Genomic DNA, 27,863 nt, shown 5'->3' on the forward strand with positions numbered 1-27,863 from the left:
CCACCAAAACTAAGCACCTGCCTGGGTATTTTGTACCATCGGACACTCCACCCCCACAACTCCCAATTGGTGATAGGGCAGTTGTGGAGAGAGTGGAGAGTTTCCCATACCTGGGCAGTTTCCTCATGACCGGCTCCGGTTTAACAGCAGAGGTCTCACTCCAAATCAGTCGAGCGGCATTATCTTTTCATCGGTTGCATAACGCTGTGTGGAAGCTACCTGGTCTGTTGCTCCGCACAAAGCTTCAGGTCTTCTCGGCCACGGTCATTCCCTCCCGTCTCTATGCTTGCGAAACGTGGACCCCCCTAAAGGAACATCTTCGCCAGTTAGAGACATTTAGGCTGGCCTGCCTATGATCCATCCTGGGTTTAACCAGGCTGGATTGTGTGAGAAGCTCACAAATCCTTGAAAGATCTGGACAAAGTCCCATCGGTGAGCTCCTCCGGTAGGCAATGCTGCGTTAGCTGGGCCATGTAGTCCGCATGCCCCGCCACCGCATGCCTAAACAGCTTTTGTTCGGCCGGATTAAAGGGCGAAATGGGCGCGGCACGGGCTGGAGAAGAGATGGAGTGATGTGGTACAGGAGGATGTGGAGCTGAGTGGACTTGCCAATGACTGGTACCAGCGGTGTCAAGATCGGTTGTGGTGGTTGTCTCTCTGTGTATCCATCTCTCTGTCTCTCTGTGTTGTGTCTCTTTGTGTCTCTCTCTCTGTGTGTGTCTCTCTCTCTGTCTCTCTCTCTCCATGTGTATCTCTCTCGTTGACATGCTGGTCTATCCTCGTAGTTGCTCTTGTGGGTTTTTTGTTCTTGTTGCCCGGTTCTCTGACATTGACATGCTAATCTTCTCATTGGCACAGCCCCTGGTTTGCTGAAGCTGTCTCACATCGACATGCTAATCTCTTACATAGAAATTCCATCTCTAGCTCCGCCCATTTACCCTTGGGTTTAACCCACCTAAAGCCACATTGACATTCCAATCTCTTACATTTACGTACAAATTCCATCTCTAGCTCCGCCCACTTACCCATTGGTTGAGCCCACCTAACCTATATAACCTCGTGTTGCAGCAGCTCTTTCTCCTGCGTCAGCAGTTCTCCTGCTGTGTTTGTCTCACCTGATGATGGTTGCTTGTGTTGCGGTCGAAACGTCGTGATCTATTAATGTTTCTATCTACATGACTTTACCGAAAGAACCAAAGAGTAAAGTATACACTGCATTGTAGACTTCCCTACGTTAGCCATTAAAACAGTACAGTGCCGACCTTGGTCATTTCTTATAGTACATGCTACACTACAGAGACACGTACATTTTTAAAAAATGTGCAGTGAAAATTCAATCGAAGAGAAAAAAAATTTGATTTAAATATTTTGAAGTACTGCACCGTATAACTGCATTGGTATGTTATTAATACCGTACTGAAATCACCAATTGAAATATTTTTTTTAGAGTACTTTAGTAATACTGTATTCTGGTTCAATGTGATCTATAAAACTAGCATTTTGACGTTACTGAACTCAAGTTTATACTGTAGGTTATTCTCTCGAATGTATATGCCCCACTTTCAATTTAATTTGAACAAAATTAAGTACGTTCCGATGCATATATTTACGTGCTGTATTGCGTTTCATTAATAACTACTATATTATATAGTTCAAAAAACATCTGCTTACTCAATGTTTAGTACAAGCAACATTTACACAAAAACCATAGTCAGAGTATTAGTGTTGTGGAGTATTCCTATTCTTTGTTTACACAAATTGCATATAGGGTTAAAACACAAGGGACACGCTCACTCCATCCCATCGGTACGTTAGTCAGGGAGTAACTGAGAGTGATAAGCAAAGCAAACATCAACCGTCGTCTCTGTTGTTTCTTCTTACCTTGAAGGTCACAGTCATAAATGAGGTGAATAAGTCCAACAGCAACAATTCAGTCAACCCTGCATCACTGAACCTCATAACCCACTTCGGATCTGCATCTCATCTTTCATCGGTCTTCCAGCCTTTCCGATGCATCACCACTCTTTAACGTTCCTACTTCTGTCCTAGGCAAGGCATCGTAGTTCATTCATCACCCAGACAACATTCCAACAGCAACACCATTCATAGCTCTCACTGAAAACTGTGCACTTGGCTTAAATCTGTAACTGATATAACTACAGTGTGATGCAATACTGGCCAGAGCACGAGTTTTTCAGGAGCAATGGCTACTCGGAAACCAAGCTCAAAGCATGAGCACCGGGTTGCCAATGAGGCTATAGCTTTTGTAATGTTAATTTATTTGTGTAAAACTGGACAAAAGCCCATGGGCTCACTTGTTGGATTTATGGGACCTTGCTGCAAGAAAGAAAAACTGCACTTTAACATTGTGCTAACGCCCAATTGGGCGTTATAAAAGATTACACAGGGACATTTACGATTCTTCAGACTGCTGTACAGTATTGCCGACCACGACAGGATTACCAAAATAATTGAAAGTGCATTCAGCAAAGTGTCAGAATATCGTACACATTTTAAACTGTTCTACATTGGAAAACATTAATTATTACTTTATTGTAGTAAGACGCTTTCCAGCTTAACCATGAGTTGCCTCTTTAATTCTGTAAAAAAATGTAATCATATATACAACAATAAAGTGACAGTACTGCTATTTGGTAATGAGAGTACTGGCAAGCAATATATATACCATGAATATATATTTCCATCAAATTTGGAAGAACTATATTTATTACACACTTTAGTTGCTGGTCAAAAAAATAAACCCATTTGGCTTCCTGCAAGCCAATATGTTACCATAGTAACTACAGATTGAATGTTGCATCCCAGTGGGCCTCTGTGCTCTGTGTACTGGCATCTGGAAGTGCAAACACAACCCAAAGAACGCACGTAAATATGTGGAATATTAAAAAAAAACTATATGGAATAGAAAAAAAAACTCTACGTCGGAAATTATAAGAATGAATACTGATACCATCGGTTAATGCATTGGTCAATGTTCTCAATCATTATAATCAACCCTGGAGGTATGAACACCCACCAGCATTTGCACTTATAACCATCGACTGTACATAATTGTGAGCCAAGCTCCCTATCTGCAGAGCTACCAGCCAGATGAGACGAAAAAGTAATGATTGCATTGTGTAACAAAAAAATTGTCCCTGGGTGGTAAGTGTTATTTCCGAATTTCTTATGCCTCAAAAGTACAAAAAATGGTTATTATTCCCCTCAAACTTTGCTTTTGTGACCCGGACAGTGATATTTTTAAATTTACCCATTTTCAATGAGAAAACGTGTGCATTTGTGTCCTTCCTGCACATAAAGTCCTGGTCACAAAAGCAAAGTTTGTGGGGAATAATAGCCTTTTCTATACTTTTTAGGCATAAGCAATAAAAAAAATAACACTTACTACCCCGGGACAGAAATCGTGTTACATAGTGTTATTAATACTGGCTTCGCTACACACACTTACCTGGAGATTTGTGTCCAGACCATGGCCTCATGCCACCGATGTGTCTCGAGAGGAGTGGAGACGTGGGCAGGGATGCAGACGTGCCCTCGGTGGCATGCAAGCTTCCAGCCCCTCCACACACTTTGGAACCCCCTCCCAGGCTTGGGCTCAGAGAGTCGTACGGCAAGGGCCCAACGTCCGGCACAAGACCCCAGCTCCCGCTCACTGTGCCGTAGTGCTTGAGGTACAGATCTCGACCTCCAACATGGGTGAGCAAGTGAAACGTATTTCGCACAAATTAGACATACTGGCCCATGCTGTCTACAATACCTACTCATCCTGTTCATTCAAACTTGACATAATATGTGCATCAATGTACCCTAAGTTGAACAATTTATGTCGTTTTTGAAGACCAGAGGTTATCTAAATTCCAAGCACAAAGTCATCTAAGGAATAATGTTAATATTACAGTATAATCAATGTTATTTAAAGTAGAATAATACCCCCTTTGATCGGTTATCAACAGAGTTAGTGTGCTTTGTAGCTTTACCCATATACAGTTATGTCATATATTAGGGGCAAAATAAAAACAGCCTTATAATTGTGCGAAGTGGACAGCATTTCATGATTTAACTGTTATTTGTTCACAAAAAACTGCATCTCAAAGCCAACAAAGTAAGAGTTTTCTAATATTTGTTTTTATAAATGCACTCAACCATGAACTCCAGTATGCAATATTTACTTCAGTTTAACAAACTACAGCGTTTCCTTTAAATGCATTATTTTAAATGTCACAGAAAGTAATTGTCAAGAAGATGTATATTAATCATTGGTATTAATTTCAACCTAATGTACACGTGCTTCAATGCAGAATTGTTTTTATGAAAGTGTTACGGAATGGGATGCATAAAACTAGTCCATGTGTAGTGACTAGTGACCAGTAGCGTCACTACTGCATACGCACACACACACATGACGTCATCCCAGCGGGAGGCGGGGAAGACGTCAGGGCCGGTTCTGGACTCGGGAGGCCGTGGCACTCTCCGTGACCCCGGCTGGACACGTGACCGGATCTCGGTGGGGGCCAGGGGCCCGGGGGACACCGTGGGGGGCACGTGGACAGCAGGGAGGCTTCGAGAAGGTTCTCAAAGGTAGGCGGGCACGCCGAGGCCAATATAAGCAGCCTCTGAACGAGGTTCGAGGCTGCCCTTGTCAAGAATGAAGAGGCGTCAAGAAGACACCAAGAAGAGTCAAGCCTCCAATCAGCGGGCCAGCCAGTAGCCCACCTGGCTGGGTCACGCTAGAATATTCGAGAGTCAGAGATAGAGAGAGACGGCGTGTGAGTTAGAATAGGACGGTGGTTACCACACTATGTAATAACCCGTGTGGTGTTAAAACACATTCCTGCAGAGAAAGCTGGTAGGAACGTTGGGTTGCTCGGTCAATGGCCAGGGTCAACGGCGGCGTGGTGTATTCCGCAAATATGCCCGACTGTTAGGGCGGGCACAAGACGGCGTGAGTAGGTTAAACGTTGTGTTTTATAAGGGCACCACGGGGTGACCAGCCCCTCCCCACCCAGCCCCACCCCTCCCACCCCCTACCCAGCCCCTCACCACCCTCCCCACCCAGCCCCTCCCCACCCAGCCCCACCCAGACCCTCCCCACCCAGCCCCTCCCCACCCAGCCCCTTCCGGCACGACGGACGGACACAATAATCGCCTGTGGGCTGGTGGAACCAGTGGGTTCCTGCCAGTATAAACAGTGTTGCCTCCCAAGAAGTGTGAGCGCCTATTTGAGCCCACTCCACATGTATAAATTCAATCGCACTTTCAATAGAAGTTATACAAACATACGGATGTTTTTTTTTATGTTTCTACCATGGCTATATTTGAACATTTGTCAACCAATCTTGTTTTTTTAAACATCGTTTTTTAGTTCCTTCGTTACGTAAACTTATGAATAAACCAGTGAATTTGTAAAAAGACCAACTGTACCAACTATTATTTGGTTCTTTCGGTAAAGTCACGTAGAAAATTAAATCAAATAATAAAGAATACGACGTTTCGATTGCAACACAAGCAACCGTCATCAGGTAAGAATGAATGAAAAAAACAGTAAGCTACGTGACTTTACCGAAAGAACCAAAGAGTAATACCTGCAGTCACGAAATCTTCGAATCTAGTTTGTACCAACTATGCTACTTAATTTTGAACTTTGACTAGAACATCGTTCATCACTGTACAGTTTAAAAAGCTTAAAAAGCTATGAAAATGGTGAGTTGTACAAAATATAGTGGTGGACAGTTAAATCAATCTGGAGGGCAAATTCAGTGAGGTAATAACATGCCATGTTTTATAATAATTACAACTTATGAGCCACCTACAGCCCCACAGCAAGCTTTATTCACAATCAGCCAGTTACTTTTATCCGTAACATATCTGTCATGGTGATGCCAATGATGTTTAGTCAAAGGTGGCCAGGCGTGGTGTTGGCCACCCACCCACTCGTGTGCCTGTGCTGGCTTTTATAGGTGCTCGCTAACAGCACTTGCCCCTACAGTCTATTAAGACTATACGAGGGATCTTTGTCTTTGTGTGGGACAAACATCACGGATTCTATAATTCACGAGATTATTTGCTAATTTACCAAACTTAGATGTGGTAAAAATTTGAAAAAATCACAAATAGGAAACATAGGGCCATGGATAATAGGAGCTTCTGAGGATCATAAAAATGTCTGTACTGCAAATCATGGGGAATATTTAACCATACTTCCCCATACTGGTCATGGGTTGAAGGTGGAAAGTTTAGATATCAGGGCATCGGAGCGCAGTACAACAATTTATTTTTCTGCATTGTATAGTACAGTAGTCTATGACATAAAAAATATTTTGTCGTGGATGCTTCTCATAATTGCGCTTTGCACTTCATATTAATGAAATACTTTAATTAGCATATATGTGGTTGATTTGTGATTAAATTACTTTCATGGGTAAGTTCTTATCGAATATAATTTGCTTTGGTAAAAAAATTACTTGCTTTATAGTACCCACAGTGCAAATGTTTCACCAGCAAAGAGGGGGTGATATATGGGGGGAAGAACCTTCCAATTAATTTACTACGCCTTGAATCTATATCTTGATATAGTCGATCTAGTTTAATCAATTACAGTATTCGTACATAAGAGGGTTTTTTTTGGATTAGATCGCATAAATATGTGTCGTTAAAACCCACCACCACCCGACACAGCCAACTACAGTGAGGGAAAAAAGTATTTGATCCCCTGCTGATTTTGTACGTTTGTCCACTGACAAAGAAATTATCAGTCTATAATTTTAATGGTAGGTTTATTTGAACAGTGAGAGACAGAATAACAACAACAAAATCTAGAAAAACGCATGTCAAAAATGTTATAAATTGATTAGCATTTTAATGAGGGAAATAAGTATTTGACCCCCTCTCAATCAGAAAGATGTCTGGCTCCCAGGTGTCTTTTATACAGGTGTAGGGCTCGTACTGATGCGACAGCTTCTTGTCTTTCTCGTCTCTTTTATTCACGCGTATAGTTCACACCTCCTCGTCATCACTCCATGCCTCTCCGTTCGCTCCAATGCACAATCCGCCATCATCATCACTCCATATCTCCCCGTTCGCTCGCTCTCTCTCTCTCTCTCCCCCAAGGTCCGTTACTCCACTGCTACTCTACTTTGTACTCGCTCCGTCCACTGCTACCCTATCTGTATTCTCTCTATCCACTGCTACCGTACGCTGTATTCTCTCTATCCACTGCTACCCTATCTGTATTCTCTCTATCCACTGCTACCGTACGCTGTACTCTCTCTATCCACTGCTACCCTATCTGTATTCTCTCTGCCTACCCTTATCGTATCTATTCCTGCTCCGTGCTGCTCCGTCTCTGTCCCGGGCAACAACCACTCCAACTCCGACTCCAACACCAACCAAGACTCCCGTCTCTCCGTTACGCTGTGCCTTTATACTTGAACCAATCAGCCCCAATTAATTATCTCATCCCCCGCTTCGCTACTCGCCCCCAGGCCCCCAGCCTCACGTGACCATGTTATCGCCGTCAGCCCGGCGCCAGTCATCAGCCACTCACCCTCCTGACCAATCACTGGCCTGCGTCCTCAGTTACCCTTAACACCTGTGGTGTCTCTTAATGACCTCCCCCTCAATGGCACACAACAACAACTGTATCCTCAGTTGCCCCCACTGTACGCTGCTCGCTCCCCTAGCAACAGAACGCGTGGAGCGTGACATTTCAAGTCCTACACAGGTAGCGAGCTGAGATTAGGAGCACACTCTTAAAGGGAGTGCTCCTAATCTCAGCTTGTTACCTATATAAAAGACACCTGTTCACAGAAGAAATCAATCAATCAGATTCCAAACTCTTCACCATGGCCAACACCAAAGAGTTCTCCAAGGATGTCAGGGACAAGATTGGAGACCTACACAAGGCTGGAATGGGCTACAAGACCATCGCCAAGTAGCTTGGTGAGAAGGTGACAACAGTTGGTGCGATTATTCGCAAATGGAAGAAACACAAAAGAACTGTCAATCTCCCTCGGCCTGGGGCTCCCATGCAAGATTCATATTCTTAGGTTTTTTCGGTAAAGTCACGTAGGTAAAACATCAAAATTAATAAAATAAAAAAAATAAAGATCACGACGTTTTGGAGACAACACAAGTCTCCGTCATCAGGTGGGACCGTCACAGCCAGATTAGCTGCATCAAGTGAGGCAATGATTCAAGATGTAATCCCTTAAAAGCGAGTTGAGGGGGGAGGAGAGGGGGGGGAGCTCATCAGAATGTGGTAGCCAATGAATGGAACGTATCGGGAGGGAGGGGGGCGGGGCCAAAAGGGTGGGCGACGGCGTGGAAGCGATTGTGCGCAAGCGACAAACTGCTGCACACGCCAACGCATTGGACAGAGAGGGGGAGGGGGAGGCCTGATACACATGATAGAAAAGAACGAAAATGCCCATGTTTATACCAATGCTGGCTGAACAATGAAGAGATTACTGTTAAACACTGGGGATGTTAACACTCGATAAAGTAAAGTAGTGCCTGTCAGATAAGATGGTCCAAAAAAGTGTAATTAAGTCTTTTTTGCGTGGTTAATAACATCTTTCCAATGATTACTAAGTTTGTACCCATCATCACGGTTGAAATTATGTCAGACATAATTTCAACCGTGATGATGGGTATATTTATACAAACACGGTGAGGAACCAGCCCAGAACTACACGGGAGGATCTTGTCAATGATCTCAAGGCAGCTGGGACCATAGTCACCAAGAAAACAGTTGGTAACACACTACGCCGTGAAGGACTGAAATCCTGCAGCACCCGCAAGGTCCCCCTGCTCAAGAAAGCACATATACATGCCCGTCTGAAGTTTGCCAATGAACATCTGAATGATTCAGAGGACAACTGGGTGAAAGTGTTGTGGTCAGATGAGACCAAAATGGAGCTCTTTGGCATCAACTCAACTCGCCGTGTTTGGAGGAGGAGGAATGCTGCCTATGACCCCAAGAACACCATCCCCACCGTCAAACATGGAGGTGGAAATATTATGCTTTGGGGGTGTTTTTCTGCTAAGGGGACAGGACAACTTCACTGCATCAAAGGGACGATGGACAGGGCCATGTACCATCAAATCTTGGGTGAGAACCTCCTTCCCTCAGTCAGGGCATTGAAAATGGGTCGTGGATGGGTATTCCAGCATGACAATGACCCAAAACACACGGCCAAGGCAACAAAGGAGTGGCTCAAAAAGAAGCACATTAAGGTCCTGGAGTGGCCTAGCCAGTCTCCAGCCCTTAATCCCATAGAAAATCTGTGGAGGGAGCTGAAGGTTCGAGTTGCCAAACGTCAGCCTCGAAACCTTAATGACTTGGAGAAGATCTGAAAAGAGGAGTGGGACAAAATCCCTCCTGAGATGTGTGCAAACCTGGTGGCCAACTACAAGAAACGTCTGACCTCTGTGATTGCCAACAAGGGTTTTGCCACCAAGTACTAAGTCATGTTTTGCAGAGGGGTCAAATACTTATTTCCCTCATTAAAATGCCAATCAATTTATAAAAAAATTGACATGCGTTTTTCTGGATTTTGTTGTTGTTATTCTGTCTCTCACTGTTCACATAAACCTACCATTAAAATTATAGACTGATAATGTCTTTGTCAGTGGGCAAACATGCAAAATCAGCAGGGGATCAAATACTTTTTTCCCTCACTGTAGTAAGGATTGTTACGTAAATAAAACATGCCAATTCGTCACGAGTACAGCGATACCTTGACTTCTGTCCACTTGACTTTCGTCGCTTCGATTTTTCAGCCGTTTTCAATTATAACCACATTTCAAATTTCGTCCACGTCCTTTCCTCTTTCGTCCAATTTCATCCAACCTTCCACGAGGTTTGCGCCATGCGCCATTTTTTACGTTCAGTCTTTGAATAGAAGTCGTTCAGTGAGCATCTATTATATTTGTGTTTATTCATATATTATTAATCGTGTACTTATTTCTGTGATTATAATGTAAACAATTCATAGTTATTATTGTGATCTCAATCAAAGTCCCCTTCTCCCAAAAGAAAGATATTGATTTCCGGTTCTGATGATGAATCTTATACTCACAAATTTTGTCCTTCCTATTTTATGAACCTAGATTCCCCCTAAATCACCAATATATTTATCGTCCACTTAAGCAAAAATATAAATATTTGAAGGTATAATTTTGTTTATTGATTTAGTTTTGGTTATTTATTTAGTTTTGTTTATTTATTATTACGTTTATTTTTCTTGTATTTGTTTATTTAGGTTTCGCACGCATGTTTATATAGTTACTATAGTTATTTGCATGTACGTTTTTCGCCACCCAAAATAAATTTGCAAGCTAAATAAAGGCCCTGCTTTGACATTCGTCCATTTTTGACATTCGTCCATGCTCTGGTCCCTAACCAGACGAAAGTGCAAGGTATTCCTGTACAGCACACCAGTGTGTTGGAGAGCCAAGCCACACCATTTACCATTTGAGTACGACGTTTCGCCAGTAATTACAACTAGCTTCATCAGGCGACAGCCAGATTTGTGCAGAAGTCCACCTGTTTCATTCCTTATATAGAGACGTAGATGTGGGGGGATTAATGAGTCAACTTACATAATTAATGTGCAATATGTGAGCTCTTTGATCGTGTCCTTCCTGTCCATTGTGTGTATTAAAATAGCCGTACCAACGGTAATCCCTATGGAAGTATAGTTGCCTGTATAGCCATGCATTTAAACAATGTATTATTTGATGATTCGCTGACAGTTGTATTTGGGAGTATTTCATATTTTTCTAGTGTGCTTTTAGTCTCGTGCTGATCATTCGTCAGCATTTGCTACGAGTGCAGTTAATCCTGTACACACCTGTTGATAGCTTCGGTAATACTTATTTTGTACCAGATATTAATTTATGTATTTTATGTACCATGCCAAATCTGACTCAGATGTTTTGTTTTTCCAAACATCTGGCTAGTTTACCAGTTACTCCCGCAATGTACGCTATTTTGATCGTTTTAATTACTTGGGCCGTTTAAATGCTCGTGTTATTTGATTTGGTTTTGGCATTCAATGCCCTGTTGATTTGTGCATAATTGTAACCGTTCATTTGCAGTGCTGCTTTAACATGTTTAATTTCATATCTAAAACTTTCTAAGCTTGATGATTGAGCGTCTTGATATGAGCAGATTTGTGTGCAGGGTGATGGTGTGACTCTGCATTGAAATAGGCGTCAGTATGCGTTTTCTTTCAGTAAACGCTGTGTGTTATTTTACCATTTCGACCCCATCCGAGCAGCATATCCAGAAATGGTAGAGTTCTGTCAGCTTCCACTTCTATGGTGACTTGGATGGATGGATGGATTTTGCGAGTTGAGATTATTTAGAAATTCGTGAAGTGTATGTTTTCCGTGTGGCCAGACCACCAATGTGTCATCCACATATCTAAACCAAGCAGAGGGTTTGCTTGAAGCTATTGTTTTTGTTTTAAAATCTTCCATGTACAAATTCGCTATCATAGGAGACAAAGGGGAGCACATTGCTGCTCCTTCCTTTTGTTTATAGAAGTCACCTTTCCACAAGAAATAGGTGTTCTTTAGACAGCGTTCAGTTATTCTTGGGATATATAATTGGCTAAACCTTTGTTCAATACCAGTGTCGAGTAATTTAATTGACTCGTTGACCGGAACCCTCTTGAACAGAGAAGTCACATCAAAACTTGCGAGAATATAATTAGGGTGAACACAACTTTTGATTAAATTGCAATGGGCTTATTTTTACCGAAAGAACCCTTACTCGTGAAGTGATTCAATTTCGTGAAATGTTAATGCATTTACTGTAAATGCTTTGAGAACTGTGCATCGTCAACCTCCGCATTTTTGATTGACATGTGATAATTTGCATCTGCCCATGACTGCATGGTGAATTAGCACTGAGAACTTCAAAGCTTGATTGCAACCGGATCATGTGCCAAGGGATATCAGATTTAATGCACCAATGTCCGGTAAGAGTTCAATACTCATTAACCAATTTTTTAATGCTTAAAAGGCTACAGATGCATATGTGTTAGATAAAAAGACATGCAAAACTAACAATAGTGTTGTATTACAAATGAATAACGTTTATGCAATATACCTCAGTCGAAAAATATTCTCAGTCACAAAACATTACTGTACTAATCATGTTTTTAAAAGTAACATTATGTGCAAATATAATATATAGTATAACATTGGAGTAACATGGAATAACATATGGTATAAAAATTGACTAAATTCTGACACAGGAACGATATGACAAAAGGTATATTTACAATAGTTTTCAGGGTTTAAAAAATCTCATTAAAATCTCATCTAAGCCACCAATAAATGTCATACAATATATTACAGTGCATACTTATGCCAGAAATTGAACAGCATCAACCACATACTGCAGATGCTTATTACAGTCTTCCATGAACGTGAAATCCCAACTGCAATCATTATTGTGAAAGGGTTAACAGCCGGCCGAAAAGGTGTACCTAGGGGGTTTTGGATCACTGGTTTGACTCTTAAGCTCGCTGCTGGGCTAAAAGGTGACCTGGAGATGGGAGTACAGCGAGTGGGTATTTGAACCCTGTGCATTCCTCTGTGTATAAGAACTCATTTACTGTACAAGAGGGTATGACAGAGAAGCTGTTTAAGAGAGGTCAGCAATCTACCTTTTGCATTTTACACATAATAATTGCAGATTTACCATGAGGCAACCTGAGAACAAAAAAATCATGGGACCCTTATAGATAATTGTCATATTGCATTCAAACACAGCATTATAACTTAATATGAAAGGAAAAAGATTACAGTAATGTTGATACACTTTTACTTAATAGTGGATACCTAAAATCAAATGATAAAAGAAGAACGTTTACCAGATTTTCTGTTGAAAGTGCCCAGCCCAGCAATGGATCGCTTTTTGTGAGCACTGTCCTCCATCCCATTATCTGCCAAAAAAAATCTAAATGTCAGCTTAGAACCTGGAAAATAACTTTCTGGTTACAACTGTACATTCACACAAAACATGCCAAATGCGAACTGTACAAAATGTTCCCTAAATGTCAAAGAAAATAAAACATGTAAGTATAATTGACAAATGCATAGATGGTCATCATCTTCAATATTTGATTGAAACTTTTTTTCTAAGTATTCCTTTAGAGTTGATGAGAAAAAATTTCACTCACTTCCAATCCACAAAATAAATGTAATTTGAACCGAGAGTAGTGCTGTGCCCTTTTCACAGAGGATACACAGGAGTTAATCAGGTGGCTCCCATTTCTGAAGATGTCAGGGAACAGCTCAGCATTGATTTATGGGTCCTTTATTCTCTCCTCCTCCTCTTTGCAAAAGCAAAGGCTCTTTTCCCATGTCATCCACTTGTGTATAGGAGGTTTGAGGCATCACACCATCCAAAGAGCAGGAGTGTGTAGAAACAGAAGAGGCTTATTTTTTACACGGTTGCCAAGCATAGGCCCACAGGCCCACAAAGCCAAAGAACCAGCAACAAAAAGCACGGTTGAAGTTGTAATAGATACGATTTAACACATTGTTAAATTGAGCAAGATTATGAGAGCTTGGTAAAAGATAAGTGTGGGAGGGAATTAGAAAGTTGAGTATTACAAGGAAAGTAGCAGAAATAGACGTGTGATTATAAGTAAGTTTGTTGAACACAGTATGGATGAGACAAAACAGTCAGTCTCATAGACCTTGTCCTCAACATGGGTGGAGGAATCAATGAGTGATGTTCAGAGGGACAGTAACCGTGGTAGTAGCGATGGAAGCGTGATGAGGTGGTTACTGACTGCCAGTGAGTGAGTGAATGTGGAGTAAATTTAGTGAGTGCTGGACCACCAATCACCCTGACTGCTTTAAGCTGAATTCTATTAAGTACAGTGAGGTAGAAACTGGTTGCTTAATGCCAGATATGCAACAATATTCCAACTTTGGCCGACATTGTGCTTTGTATGGTACGAATTGTTCATAGTAAAAAAGGCCTTGACACAGAAAATAAATCCTAGCTCCTTGCATGCCTCCTTAACCAGCTTAGTGAAACTGTATAGCCATTCCAAGACAGGTCAGATGAGACTGTCAAGTAATGTCATGGTTTTATTGTAGATACGAATATAATGGAAGTGTGGATATTATCGCGAATTGTTTTTTTGTTGAACTTGACCAGGTTTTGTCACCACAATCATGCGTAGTATTCAAGTCAGTAGTGTTTGATAGTGCAATATCTATTTGTTGGGCAGCTGAATGTCTATTCCATTACTTTAAGATCCATGGTACACTGTGGAGGTTAGACTAAATAATGATGAATTTTTTATTTTGTCGATGCGGTGTGTCCCGCATTGAAAGGAAAACTGCGTGACTCCATTCATTGGCAAACAAATATGACTTATCACGTGGAAATATAAAGCAGCCAAATAAATGCGGAAGGAAAAAGCGGACCTGGAGAAAAATCCACACGACCATGGGAATAACATGCAAACTCCAAATATGCAGGCGTCAGGGTTGAGATTAAGCATCATATTGTACCTGCACTTAGTCTTTCACAATTTTAAGGTATAAAAGCGTTACGCTCGTCCCGAGTGCCACAAGTAAGATGAGTAACAATTTACTTTGCACATCGGTGGCTTTAACTTAATGCAATACTTTAAAATCCCCTCACATTTTACCATTTTTTAAATTAAATTCAAAACCATCAAAGCAGCATCTAAATGTATCTTTACTGTTTAAAAATATATATTTTTTTTGTAAAGGCTGCTCATTTGTAGTGATCACTGGAATAGGCAATGGGTAAAGGAGACGGAATAGATCAGTCACTTGACGTTACTGGCGAGGTCATCAAGATAAATTATTGCCGGAACCAGAGCCTCATAGAGTCCAGGTGCCCCTAATTTAATGGGGCTAATCCACAAGCTGCAGCTGTCCCTTCTCACGGCAGATTAATTGAGCTCAAGGTACTCCAAATCTGCTTCAACGCGAGGCTGAAGTATTTGTTGGCATGCGTAGAGTTAGTGATCCTAATATCAGTCCCTCCAGAAAAACGCGATTATGCGATCGCAAGGTTCCACGCAAAATCAGCCAAAGTCCGCATATTTATGCCGGGGGCGCGTTTTTTCAAATACGCCGCACTTTCGCCGCATAAATTGCAGATTTCCGCGCGCAAAATATGCGGGCTTGCATGATTTCATAATCCCCGCATTTTCGTTGCAAAAAGTCACATATATCTTAGCAGAAAGTTGAAAAATGTTGCGTTTACTTCACACAAGCGCAGCCATTTCCCCTGTTGCCATGGGAACGTTATGAAGTGTTAGAGGCTACGTAGTTAGTTTTAGTCAGGAGTTTATGCAACTTTACAGTTGTAAGATTGCACTTTTTTGTTAGTAGTATGTACATTTACATTACTGTAAGACTGTACTGTTACTGTATTGCTTACGTTACTGTGCACTGAAAACACTTATTTTAACAGAAGATGTCTGTTTTGTATAGCTACCTCTGTAAAACAGGAAGCACACATTTTATTTTTTAATCTTTTATTTATTCATTTTTACAGAAGTTGTAGCATATTCATTTTGTAAAGCTACAGAACTTGTTCGACTCAATGTTTTGTAAGTTTGAGCCATCTGTTTGTTAAGGTCTGAAATAAAACAAGATGAGAACTTAAATATTCCCAGCACTTTCTGTGATGCAGTATGCTTGCTTATCATAGGAAGTAATAAGAAATGACTATTTACATTAAAGTAGTAGCCTAGTGAATAGGGTGTTGGGGGAATCACTTTTTTTTCTCTTTTTCATCAAACCGCAGTTTTTGCAAGTTCCCGCAATTTTTGCAAGTTCCCGCAATTTAATCGCATAAAATTGCATAAATATCCCGCATATTCCATCGCATTTTTTAAGAAAACGTGCCGCATAATCAACGATTTTTGCCCGCAACAATCACCAAAAAACTCCGCGTTTTTCTGGAGGGACTGTAATATGCAGACGTGTCATAGTACATTTGTAATAAGTGGCTCCGACACGGTAAAGACTTGAAGTTGTTTATTAATAAATCTTCAGTACAGACTTGTTTCTCTCTCTCTCTCTGCGGATGTCCACCCACTTGGGTGGCTGCGCTGCCCCGCGCCACGTGGCGCTCACCCGCTCACCAACACGCCACTGGCTGATGGCGTGCTAGGGAGCAACTGAGCGGCTGAAGGTCGAGCCGCCACGTGGCAGGTGGAGATGGCGGGGTAGCTGTAACAGGGAGCTTCTCTTTATCTTCAACACCGACCCCGAACGTTGCTCTGCCCCCGGCTTATATTCGCTCCCCGGAGGCTAAGCCCCGCCTCTGGCCACGCCCCTCTTGGAACCTTCGAGAACGTTCCAGAGACTTCCCTGGTCGATCCGCCTCATCGCCTTTCACCTGGATGTAATATCCACTATAGATAAACAGCCTGTATAAGGTAATACACCCCCCACAATAATACAGGAGATGGCGCTCTCTTATTACACATTGAATTCCCCTTGAAATTGATCAGGTTTGTAAGTAAAATGATAAAAAAAATAACTGAATAAGATCAGACACTTACAAAGTAATGAGATTTTTTTTCATATCAAATACTACAAAATTACTGAAAAGTATAATGCATGTACACTCAGTGCATATTAGCACTTAAACGAATGTATGTTTAAGATATGGTTAAAGTTTGTGAATCTGGTTTAAATAACCATTGCTTTAAAAGTTAATTCAAGCCCCCTTAATGAGACAAAATTACACCTGTGACATAAAACGAGGCAATCCATTAAACAATACTGTACACGGTATTTTTTAAAATAACAGCTTAAAGGTTAACACTTGCAGTGTTGCTTGGGTTTAATTGTACAAAATGTGTTCACACGGGTTTCAATGTTGAGCCAGCCCTTGCATCCCAAACCTGTCCGACCCAAGAGGGTTTGTGTTTGTCAGACTGTTGATAATTGGTTTTATTACCCTTTTACCTGGCAACAAAACTGACACCTTTTTTACAAGGAGTCATGTTTGCATAGACCACAATACCTGCAGTCGTAATGCAAACAAAAAACATAACTCTGATAATGTATGCACTGTCCTTGAAGTTGATTGGTCCACACCCGAGACAGCTTTCCTTAGAGCCTAGACTCACATGGTGTTGGACAGTGCATACATTATCAGAGTTGTGTTTTTTGTTTGCATAACGACTGCAGGTATTGTGGTTTATGCAAACATGACTCCTTGTAAAAAAAGGTGTCAGTTTTGTTGCCAGATAAAAGGGTAAAAAAAACAATTATCATATTTCTCTACTGGCAAATGAGGTTCCAAAACTAACTGTTGTGTAATATAAATTCAGCGTTGCTTCCAAAATGACTGGCTGGTGTTAATGGGTAATGTCTACTGCATGCTAGTTTCCATTCTAATACTCTATAACATGCCATCGTTTTGATATTGTACAGTAAGGTACTGGATTTTAAAACTCATACTCATACTGTAAGCTGAACTATATGATGAAAGACTGGATTTCTATAATTATCGTCTTGGTCAAATCTGGAATGCAACATCTATATTAAGAAAAGCGAGAAGCGATCATAAAATGGTTCAATGTTTATATATCGTGAATGTATAAATCATTGTCTATCCACCGCTGGATGAAGACCTCAGATTTATACAAGAAACAAGAACACTACTGAAAAGGCAGGATAGTAACTTGCTATTAAAAAAAAATCTCCCAGCTGTAACTATAATTATTTCACCTTTGAAATTAAATGTAACTGCTACTTGTGATAAAAAAAGGCATTAGAAAAAGAACCCGACATCTTCGTAATGATTTATTCAAGTTCCAATTAAGGCATGGTACACGTTCCCCCGTGCCATTATGGTGGGTCACAGATGCACGGTTGCCATATTTCATTTCTTCTCATCGGTCAAAAATGGTTTACTGTGTTTATCCGTGTGTACGGAAATATTTTCAGGCGCTAAATGCCATTGTGTATGTCTTCTAGCCACGAGAGGGCTTTAGAAGAGAGTTCGTGTAGTTTTCATATTCCTCTGTTGAATAAGCTCAGCCTACAGTGATTTACTATATGGTTCGTTTACCGTATTAAAAATGGCTAATAAATATGCACAGCAATGTGCACTTATTTTAACACATTTATTCTGAATACAATGAAACCCTTTGTAAATGCATTGCAATTAATTTTAATGCACAATACATAATAATGCACAGTATAAAAGGGAATGCAAACGACTATACGCATAAATTTCGATTTAAAGCTTTCGTGACTGCAGGGATTCATCTTCTTGGTTCTTTCGGTAAAGTCACGTAGAAGGGAAGTAATAAAATAATAAAAATAAAAATAAAACATAATAAAACAATTCTTTTATTTTTATTATTTTATTACTTCCCGTCTACGTGACTTTACCGAAAGAACCAAGAAGACTATACGCATTTCAGTATTATTGACATATACATTATATATTTTTTTTTAATGCACATAAACGCACCCGTGCCAAAGCACACACACACAAACATATCTCGCACATCCACAGCACAGAGATACACAACACTTGTGACCAGAGTAATGAGCCCCAGGCCAATCTAAGATACAACAAAAAGCAACGGTCTCGTCCCATAAGTTTCATCCAGGGTTCATCCATCATTTGTGATGGGGGACCTTGGTATGTCAACCTCTGCAGCACCAAAATTCATTCACGTGCCTGCCCGCCCTTGCACGCACGTGCACAATGCAAGCATCCACACGCATGTATAGTACTCAGTTAATGCACATGCGCAAACACACACGGCGTGTGTTTTAGCTGCGTGCTCATAAATGTATTCAAAACTGTGTAGGTCAGGACAGATTGCACTGGTCTTCATCATTGAGCTCACAGTACCCTGGGAGGACTCAGTAGATGAGGCTTATGAGCGAAAACATCTGCGTTATGCCGATCTAGCTGCTGAAGCACGACATCATGGCTGGAACACAGAAGTCCGACCAGTGGAGGTGGGCTGCAGACGTTTTGTGGCAACATCTACAACCAGACTGCTTAGAGACCTGGGAATTAAGGGCCAGAGCCAGCGTTCGGCAATCAGAGCTGTATCGGAGGCGGCAGAAGGCAGCAGTCGGTGGCTCTGGATGAAGAAGACCCCAGCTGGGCCCCAAAGTGAGAGGGCCGGGAGGTATGCAGTCAACAATGCTTGACTCAGGGAGGAGGACACCCCTGCCATGCATAGTCCCATGGGATGTTGGCTATCAACAACAAGGCAACTCCTATGACTAATTGGGAATGGGACGCAAGCGTAGGATTGATCACCCTGTCGCTGGCCGCCTTTGGGGAGGGTGTATAGTATGAAAGGCCGAAACACCTTAGGAACCAAAGGTTCACTACTGACGATGCGCTCCCCAAATTTCACCAGGCTCACTGTTCATGAACTCTTGGAAGTGCTTGCACAAAGGATAGTAACATCTCATCCTGTGTTCTTTGGAATCACCATGCAAGCAAGCATGGCAGTAGGGCGAAAAAGCATGCGAGCATTTTTCAAAGTGCTTGCAGCAAAACAACACGTACCATTGTACAACATCAACATGACAAGGATCTTAGGAATGCATAACGTTTCATTTAAATGTACACACTTCACACTGATCGTGTGAATCTTCCCAGTACTATATATACTGTACATACAGAGCAATTAAACTATCTGCTGTTTAAAAATATGTACACAGGAATTTGCTAACAGTTCCATTATTAACAGATGTTTTCCAGTGTTTTAATATATATTACTCTTTCAGGCTCATTGTATACTGTATGGGTTGTTGTGCCAACCACAGCATATTTACCCTCCAAAAATGAGAGTATGTAAATATGTACGGCAAAATAATTTCCAAAAAAAGTTTTGCACCAGGTTGACTCAACATCTCTCATATTTTCTTCTGAAAAGTTGAACTTCTAAAGGAGCATTTGTAGAAATGTCAGGCACCATTTATCACAGTTGTGTGAACTGTCAAAATCCCTGCAATGTATGCTGCACTCACGCACGTATGAATAATTTATCTGACATTTTAAAATATATTTTATTTTCCCTTATCTTTAGAGTATGCCCTGAAATAGTGTGCTATGTTCAAAGCCACCTCAACCCATCCAAACATTAAATTAAATCTAAGCAGGATTCCAGAATAAAGTACAGTGTTTAAAAAAAATCATCTTGCGTATGCACTTTTAGTAACTATGCCTTTGTACTCATGGACTATTACATGTGTAGTGACTGTGAATGTCACTGTGTGGTGCTGGGCTTGCGAAACCACGGCGAATAATATGTTGTCATTATGTGCAGCCCGGTTACTGGGCGTAGTACCAGCCCTCGGGAGGCTTTGGTGAGCGCTGATCAGCGTGGTGGCACCACGTACAGTGTGCGGTGCGAGCTCTCGGTGAGGGAGCGAGAGGGAGTGTCAGCCAGCCAGGGTTACGTTGGGGTATGATACGCTGGTTGACTTGCCGACATGTGACCAGCTGATATTGGAGGGGGGCCACCGGTGGACGGGGGCCGATGGGCGGTCACGTGGTATAAAGGAGCTCTCGGGAGCCTTCTGGAAAGAGCTCGAGAGATCTAGAAGGTGGGTGGGGCGAGGGGCGGAGCCAGCCCCAGCCCAGGCCGATTTAACGGGGCCCCGTGAGGGGCTCAGGGTTCTTGGGGTTGTTGGTGAAGAAGATCCACGTCGGGTTGAAGAAGCCTCTAGCCACGCGGTCCGGGACCCAGCTCGTGGTCCGGACCGGGATAGTGAACCGTGTCTAGTTCTGCCGTAGCGTGGTTAGATGGGTGTTCAACACCCAAGTGTAGGTTATGTTATGTTGTGTTGAGTTGGTGTAATAAATAGTGTTGCTCCCAAGACAACGTTTGCGACTCAGTTGGACTCACTATACATTATTTAAGGCGTATTACTGTCTGAATAAAATACAGCATTCTTTTTAAAGGAATGATACCACACAGTATGTATTCTTGTTTGCATAACGTTACTTAGTACTGGATATAACTAGGACTGAGCAGAGGGGTTGGAGCAGTAGTTCATGCTGCGCCATGAACCTGGTGACCCGAGTTCAATTCTTGGCCATGGCTAACATCAGTGACAAGTGATATCAGAGTTGGCACTGCCATTCCTTCACCCGAGCTCCCTTGACCAAAAATCCCCATGATTACTATGGCCTGGGGAGGTCTTCATCCAGCCGTGGAAAGAGAATGACTGAAATACAAAACAGAAGTAATTTTACAATACAGAATATTAATTGCGAAATTATCTTGCGCTATACTGTAACATGAAAATAAATAGCATTTAAAATAATTTTGCAATCATGGTGTATATGTTGTATAGTGGAATACTGTATTTAATTATACATGTACACCAAATTTTTGTCAATTCACTGCTGGATGAGAGCCTCCCCATGCATTTTATATTTATGTAGTGATGTAAAATGGATCACTACGGCGCGTAGCGCTAAGTGCTGTAAAACAAGGAAATATGGGTGCAGAGGCTCGCACACCGTGCAGTCCCATACAGTGGGTCACGAGCGGCATGGTACCGGATGCTAGTAGAAAGAGGCAAATGAGTCCTACCGACAGAATAGGGAATAGCAGCCACTCCGCCATCGCAGCAAGTAATTGCCACATACTTGGTCACGGGGGAGCGTGGTGAGGGCTTCTGGCAGAGGGGGGCATGTGAGGACGAGTCACCCCGGCATCGGGTGAAGCACGTGATGGACCGGGGTGAGAAGTCGGGGGAAAAGGTGACGGAGGGGACACGGGAAGTGTAGCCGGGAATCTTCTGGAGAGTTCCAGAGGGGGGCACGGCCAAGTGTGGAGCCAGGTCGCGCTGAGAGGTATAAAAGGGGAGCCCTGATCGCATATCGGGGCTGTCTGCAGGTGACGTGGAACCCAAGTGCTACGTCTTTGTCTCCGTCTACGACGTCGTGGGTCAGACAGCACGTTGGCTGCTCTGACCCGGTTATAGTTATCCCATGTGCGCAAGAGATAGTGTTATAGTCTCGTGTGTAACGAGGGTAAGAGTCAGGTGTATTATAGTCCCGTGTGTAATGGTGTTATGTAATGTAGAATACAGTTGTTGCCTCCTGAATAGTGATTTCAAAGTAACTCACTACATTTGTATGAAAAAAATGTGATCAATAGGCATATTAAAGTTAGCATCCCAAAATACTATGTAACAACAATTAATCTATATATATAAAATCGTTCATGTCTGTCTGTCTGTGTGTGTGTGTGTGTGGACTTTGGCCCATACGCACTTTCATTGGACGGCGGTTGCCCCTGGCAACGGCTAGCCACGCCTTCGCCGCTTTCATTGGACCTGGCAACGGCTAGCCACGCCTTCGCCAAGGGCTGCAGTTTCATTGGACGGCGGTTGCCCCTGCCAACGGCTAGCCACGCCTTCGCCACTTTCATAAGCTCCGTATTTAATTAAATAATAGCCATTACACAGTATTGTTGGAGCGCTAGGGGGGGGGGGAAGGAACGCCACCCGTACCCTGCCTCTTCCAAGCCGACAATTTTAGGCGAGGCCGCAGGCTTTGCACGCTACTAGGCCTCGACACCCACCACGCCACTCTGAGGTAAATTCATCAAAGTTTTTCCTACTCTTCACTACACCCCCACCACAATGTGTGCTATTAATATTACTTTTAAACCCAACGCGCCAACAATCGATTACTTTAATGTTCACTGTACAAATACTCATTAAGCTGGGTGAGCGTACTGCCAGTCTATTATGTACACTGTAGCCTGCTTATTAAGCTCGGTGAGCGTACTGCCACTCTATCATGTACACTCTAGCCTGCTTATGAAGCTGAGTGCGTGTACTGGCAGTCTATAATGTGGACTCTTGCCTGGTTATTATAATCGATTCTTTATATGTTCTTTGTACAAACAGTCATTAAGCTGCTTGAGCGACCCCAGTTCGATTCCAACTCACGCCCACCACCGCTGACGATTATTTGAAACGGACCTGGCCCTCCCCTAGGTCCACTCAGCCTCAAAAGCGTAACTGCTGTCGTGTGTGAACATCGTCACTGGGGAGACAAAGGCGGCGGGGCATCGTGGATCCAAGTCCCGGGCGAAGCCGGGTCATGTGTATGTGTGTTTGTGTTTATGTGTATGTCTGTGTGTCTCTATGTATGTGTGTATGTATGTGTATGTATGTGTTTGTGTGTATGTGTGTGTGTATGTATGTGGGTTTTTTTATGTCTTTATGTGTATGTCTGCGTGTCTCTATGTATGTGTGTATGTACGTGTGTGCATGTGTTTGTGTGTATGTATGTGTGTGTCTATGTATGTGTGTGTCTATGTGTGTGTATGTGTGTGTATGTATGTGTGTTATGTGTCTGTCTGTGTCTGCATGTATGTGTGTGTGTATTGTGTATGTGTTTGTGTGCATGTATGTGTGTGTTTGTGTGTATGTGTATGTCTGTGTGTATGTGTTTGTGTGTATGTGTGTGTATGTATGTGTGTGTATGTGTTTGTATGTGTTTGTGTGTTTACGCTCGCATTACACAAATGTGTTGCTGGTCTAAGGCGTTCCTCGCACAGCATTGCCGCTTTATTATTTCAGTCGTTTACTGCCTTACGCACCCTGAAAGTCGTGTGTGTCTGCAGCAAGCGCGTGTATGTGTACCTATGGACGCGCGCGCGTGTGTTGTGTAGGGGGAACGGTAGTGTAGTGCTTAGCGTGCTGTCTGTGTCTGTGTGTGTGTGTGTCTGTCTGTGTCTGTCTGTGTGTGTCTGCGTGTGTCTGTGTGTGTGTCTGTGTGTGTGCGTGTGTGGTGTGTGGGGAGCGGTAGTGTAGTGCTTAGCGTGCTGTCTGTGTGTCTGTGTGTGTGTGTCTGTCTGTGTTTGTCTGTGTGTGTCTGCGTGTGTCTGTGTGTGTGTCTGTGCGTGTGTGGTGTGTGAGGAGCGGTGGGTGTAGTGCTTAACGCTACGCTGCGCTACCAACCCGGCGAACGCAGTTCCATTCCCGCTCACGGCCACCACCGGTGACGATTATTTGAACCTCCCCTAGGTCCACTCAGCCTCAAACGAGTAACTGGTGTGGCGTATTAACATCGGCACTTGGGAGACAAAGGCGGCTGGGCGTGGTAGATCCAAGTCCCGGGCGAAGCCGGGTCATGTGTATGTGTTTATGTGTATGTCTGTGTGTCTGTATGCATGTGTGTATGTATGTGTGTGTATGTGTTTGTGTGTATGTCTGTGTGTGTATGTATGTCGGTTTTGCCGCCGTGGTGGATCCAAGTCCCGGGCGAAGCCGGGTCATGTGTATGTGTTTATGTGTATGTCTGTGTGTCTGTATGCATGTGTGTATGTATGTGTGTGTATGTGTTTGTGTGTATGTATGTGTGTGTGTATGTATGTGGGTTTTTTTGTATTTGTTTATGTGTATGTCTGCGTGCCTGTATGTATGTGTGTATGTACGTCTGTGGATGTGTTTGTGTGTATGTATGTGTGTGTCTATGTATGTGTGTGTATGTGTTTCTGTGTTTGTATGTGTGTGTATGTATGTGTGTTATGTGTCTGTCTGTGTGTCTGCATGTATGTGTGTGTGTATTGTGTATGTGTTTGTGTGTGTTTGTGTGTTTACGCTCGCATTACACAAATGTATAATGCGGGTCTAAGGCGTTCCTTACACAGCATTGCCGCTTTATTATTTCAGTCGTTTACTGCCGTATGCACCCTGAAAGTCGTGTGTGTCTGCAGCAAGCGCGTGTATGTGTACCTATGGACGCGCGCGCGTGTGTTGTGTAGGGGGAACGGTAGTGTAGTGCTTAGCGTGCTGCCTGTGTCTGTGTGTGTGTGTCTGTGTGTGTGTGTCTGTGTGTGTGTCTGTGTGTGTCTGTGTGTGTGCGTGTGTGGTGTGTGGGGAGCGGTAGTGTAGTGGTTAGCGTGCTGTCTGTGTGTGTTCAAATAATCGTCACCGGTGGTGGCCGTGAGCGGGAATGGAACTGGGTTCGCCGGGTTGGTAGCGCAGCGTAGCGTTAAGCACTACACCCACCGCTCCTCACACACCACACACGCACAGACACACACACAGACACACGCAGACACACACAGACAGAGACACACACACAGACAGCACGCTAACCACTACACTACCGCTCCCCACACACCACACACACAGACACACACACAGACACACATACAGACACACACACACAGACACACACACACAGACACAGGCAGCACGCTAAGCACTACACTACCGTTCCCCCTACACAACACACGCGCGCGCGTCCATAGGTACACATACACGCGCTTGCTGCAGACACACACGACTGTCAGGGTGCATACGGCAGTAAACGACTGAAATAATAAAGCGGCAATGCTGCGCAAGGAACGCCTTAGACCTGCAAAACATTTGTGTAATGCGAGCGTAAAGACACAAACTCATACAAACACATACACAATACACACACATACATGCAGACACACAGACAGACACATAACACACATACATACACACACATACATACACAGAAACACATACACACACATATATAGACACACACATACATACACCCAAGCACATGCACACACGTACATACACACATACATACAGACACGCAGACATACACATAAAGACATAGAAAAAAACCCACATACATACACACACACATACACATACATACACACATACATACAGACACACAGAGATACACATAAACACATACACACATACACAAAAGACCCGGCTTCGCCCGGGACTTGGATCCACGATGCCCGGCCGCCTTTGTCTCCCCAGTGACGATGTTCACACACGACAGCAGTTACGCGTTTGAGGCTGAGTGGACCTAGGGGAGGGCCAGGTCCGTTTCAAATAATCGTCAGCGGTGGTGGGCGTGAGTTGGAATCGAACTGGGGTCGCTAAACCAGCTTAATGACTATTTGTACAAAGAACATATAAAGAATCGATTATAATAACCAGGCTACAGTCCACATTATAGACTGCCAGTACACGCAGTCAGCTTCATAAGCAGGCTAGAGTGTACATGATAGAGTGGCAGTACGCTCACCGAGCTTAATAAGCAGGCTACAGTCTACATGATAGACTGGCAGTACGCTGACCCAGCTTAATGACTATTTGTACAGTGAACATTTAAGTAATCGATGTTTGGCGCGTTGGGTTTAAAAGTAATATTAATTGCACACATTGTGGTGGGGGTGGAGTGAAGAGTAGGAAAAACTTTGATGAATTTACCTCAGAGTGGCGTGGTGGGTGTCGAGGCCTAGTAGCGTGCAGAGCCTGCGGCCTCGCCAAAATTGTCCACCCGGCAGAGGCAGGGTACGGGTGGCGTGCCTTCCCCCCCCCCCCCCCTCAGCGCTCCAACAACACTGTGTACTGGCTATTATTTAATTATTTACGGAGCCTATGAAAGTGGCGAAGGCGTGGCTAGCCGTTGGCAGGGGCAACCGCCGTCCAATGAAACTACAGCCCTTGGCGAAGGCGTCGCTAGCCGTTGCCAGGTCCAATGAAAGCGGCGAAGGCGTCGCTAGCCGTTGCCAGGGGCAACCGGCGTCCAATGAAAGTGCGTATGGTCCGAAATCCACACACACACACACACAGACGGACAGACAGACATTCACGATTTTATATATATAGATTACTTGTTTTTAATATATTTTTAAAGGCAGGCCCCAGAGTATAATGTTTAATGATGTCTGAGCATAAAGTAAGCTAAGCCTTGTGCAATAGAGTGATTTTAATTTAACAAAAAAAGCCTTGACCTTGGACGCTGACCTTTGAAATCTGTTTTGTAAATTACAAATTGGATTATCCCATCGGTACAGTACTAAATCGTCAAACACAGTAATAGATGATAAACACAGCTACTGGATAGTGTATTATCTGTATTGTTAATTGAATCCAAGCAGTCCCAGATATATTTGTGACTTTAAAAATTGCATCCGGTCAAGACATTTTGTACTATAGAAACCTATTCCATTGTGAATTATATCATTTTGACAACCAGTGGCTATTAGGGTCACAATGGTCATTAGGGTTTAAAAAGCTATTAAAGAGGATCCAATGCAACCACAATAATTTATAGGCATTTTATGCCCTGCATGGCTGCTTCAATTTCCTTACACTACGTTAATTTCAGCAAGAAATGTATTATCTGATTATTTATGTTACCTTTTTTATTTCAATACATACAGCGTATGTTTTTTTTAACTGGCAAGAGTATCATTACAGCAGGCTGAATCTTCAATGTTATTTGATTGCAACAAACGGTAATCAAGCACAGCACAATAGTGGCCTTTCTCGAATTGGATATGATTTTCACAGCTTTCTGAAGAAAAATGTATTGTCTGAAACCTGTCCTATGTCTCACGAAACTGCAGCATCCTCTTTTCCACATTACATATTAAAAATAGGCCATTATATAGCATTGCTTTACTCATGCATTGTAGTCAGTTCAATGTTTTAGTACCCTTTTATATATGCACGCATGCACATAAAAGACAAAAAAAGACACCAACACATTATCTAGAATTAAATGTTTTACATAACAGTGCGTATCCCCTACTGTGGTCAATAGGTGTAGAATATTGTTTCAAGTGAAGGTCAAGGTCATCACAAACAATGTTGCTGATGCCTCCGTATCCTGCTTTTGCTTCCTTGCTTTTGCTAGATCCGATCCCAGAGTTGTTATGTTGATTCCTAATCTTAAAGATCCCTTCTTAGAGTATCTAACTATCTAAGTTAGTGTACTATTTAATGCTTTTCTAACTGAAGATACTGTTCTCCACTTCCACTTAATTGCTGAATGCTGGCTAACCCCT

At 42.7% G+C, this 27,863-nt stretch overlaps 1 protein-coding gene across 1 annotated transcript in view; it reads right to left on the bottom strand.

Moving 5' to 3' along the window:
• LOC133345155 (protein TANC1-like) overlaps positions 1-27,863 on the bottom strand; it is a 106,105-nt gene that overhangs the window by 65,175 nt on the left and 13,067 nt on the right. The window contains 2 exon segments of the mRNA XM_061555673.1: positions 3,470-3,706; positions 12,909-12,980. Of these exon segments, the coding sequence (XP_061411657.1) occupies positions 3,470-3,706; positions 12,909-12,972 (301 nt within the window). The 5' untranslated portion in view covers positions 12,973-12,980.

The sequence above is a fragment of the Lethenteron reissneri genome, chromosome 21 (genome assembly GCF_015708825.2).
Source record: "Lethenteron reissneri isolate LAM-NWPU_2019-01 chromosome 21, ASM1570882v1, whole genome shotgun sequence".
NCBI lineage: Eukaryota > Metazoa > Chordata > Hyperoartia > Petromyzontiformes > Petromyzontidae > Lethenteron > Lethenteron reissneri.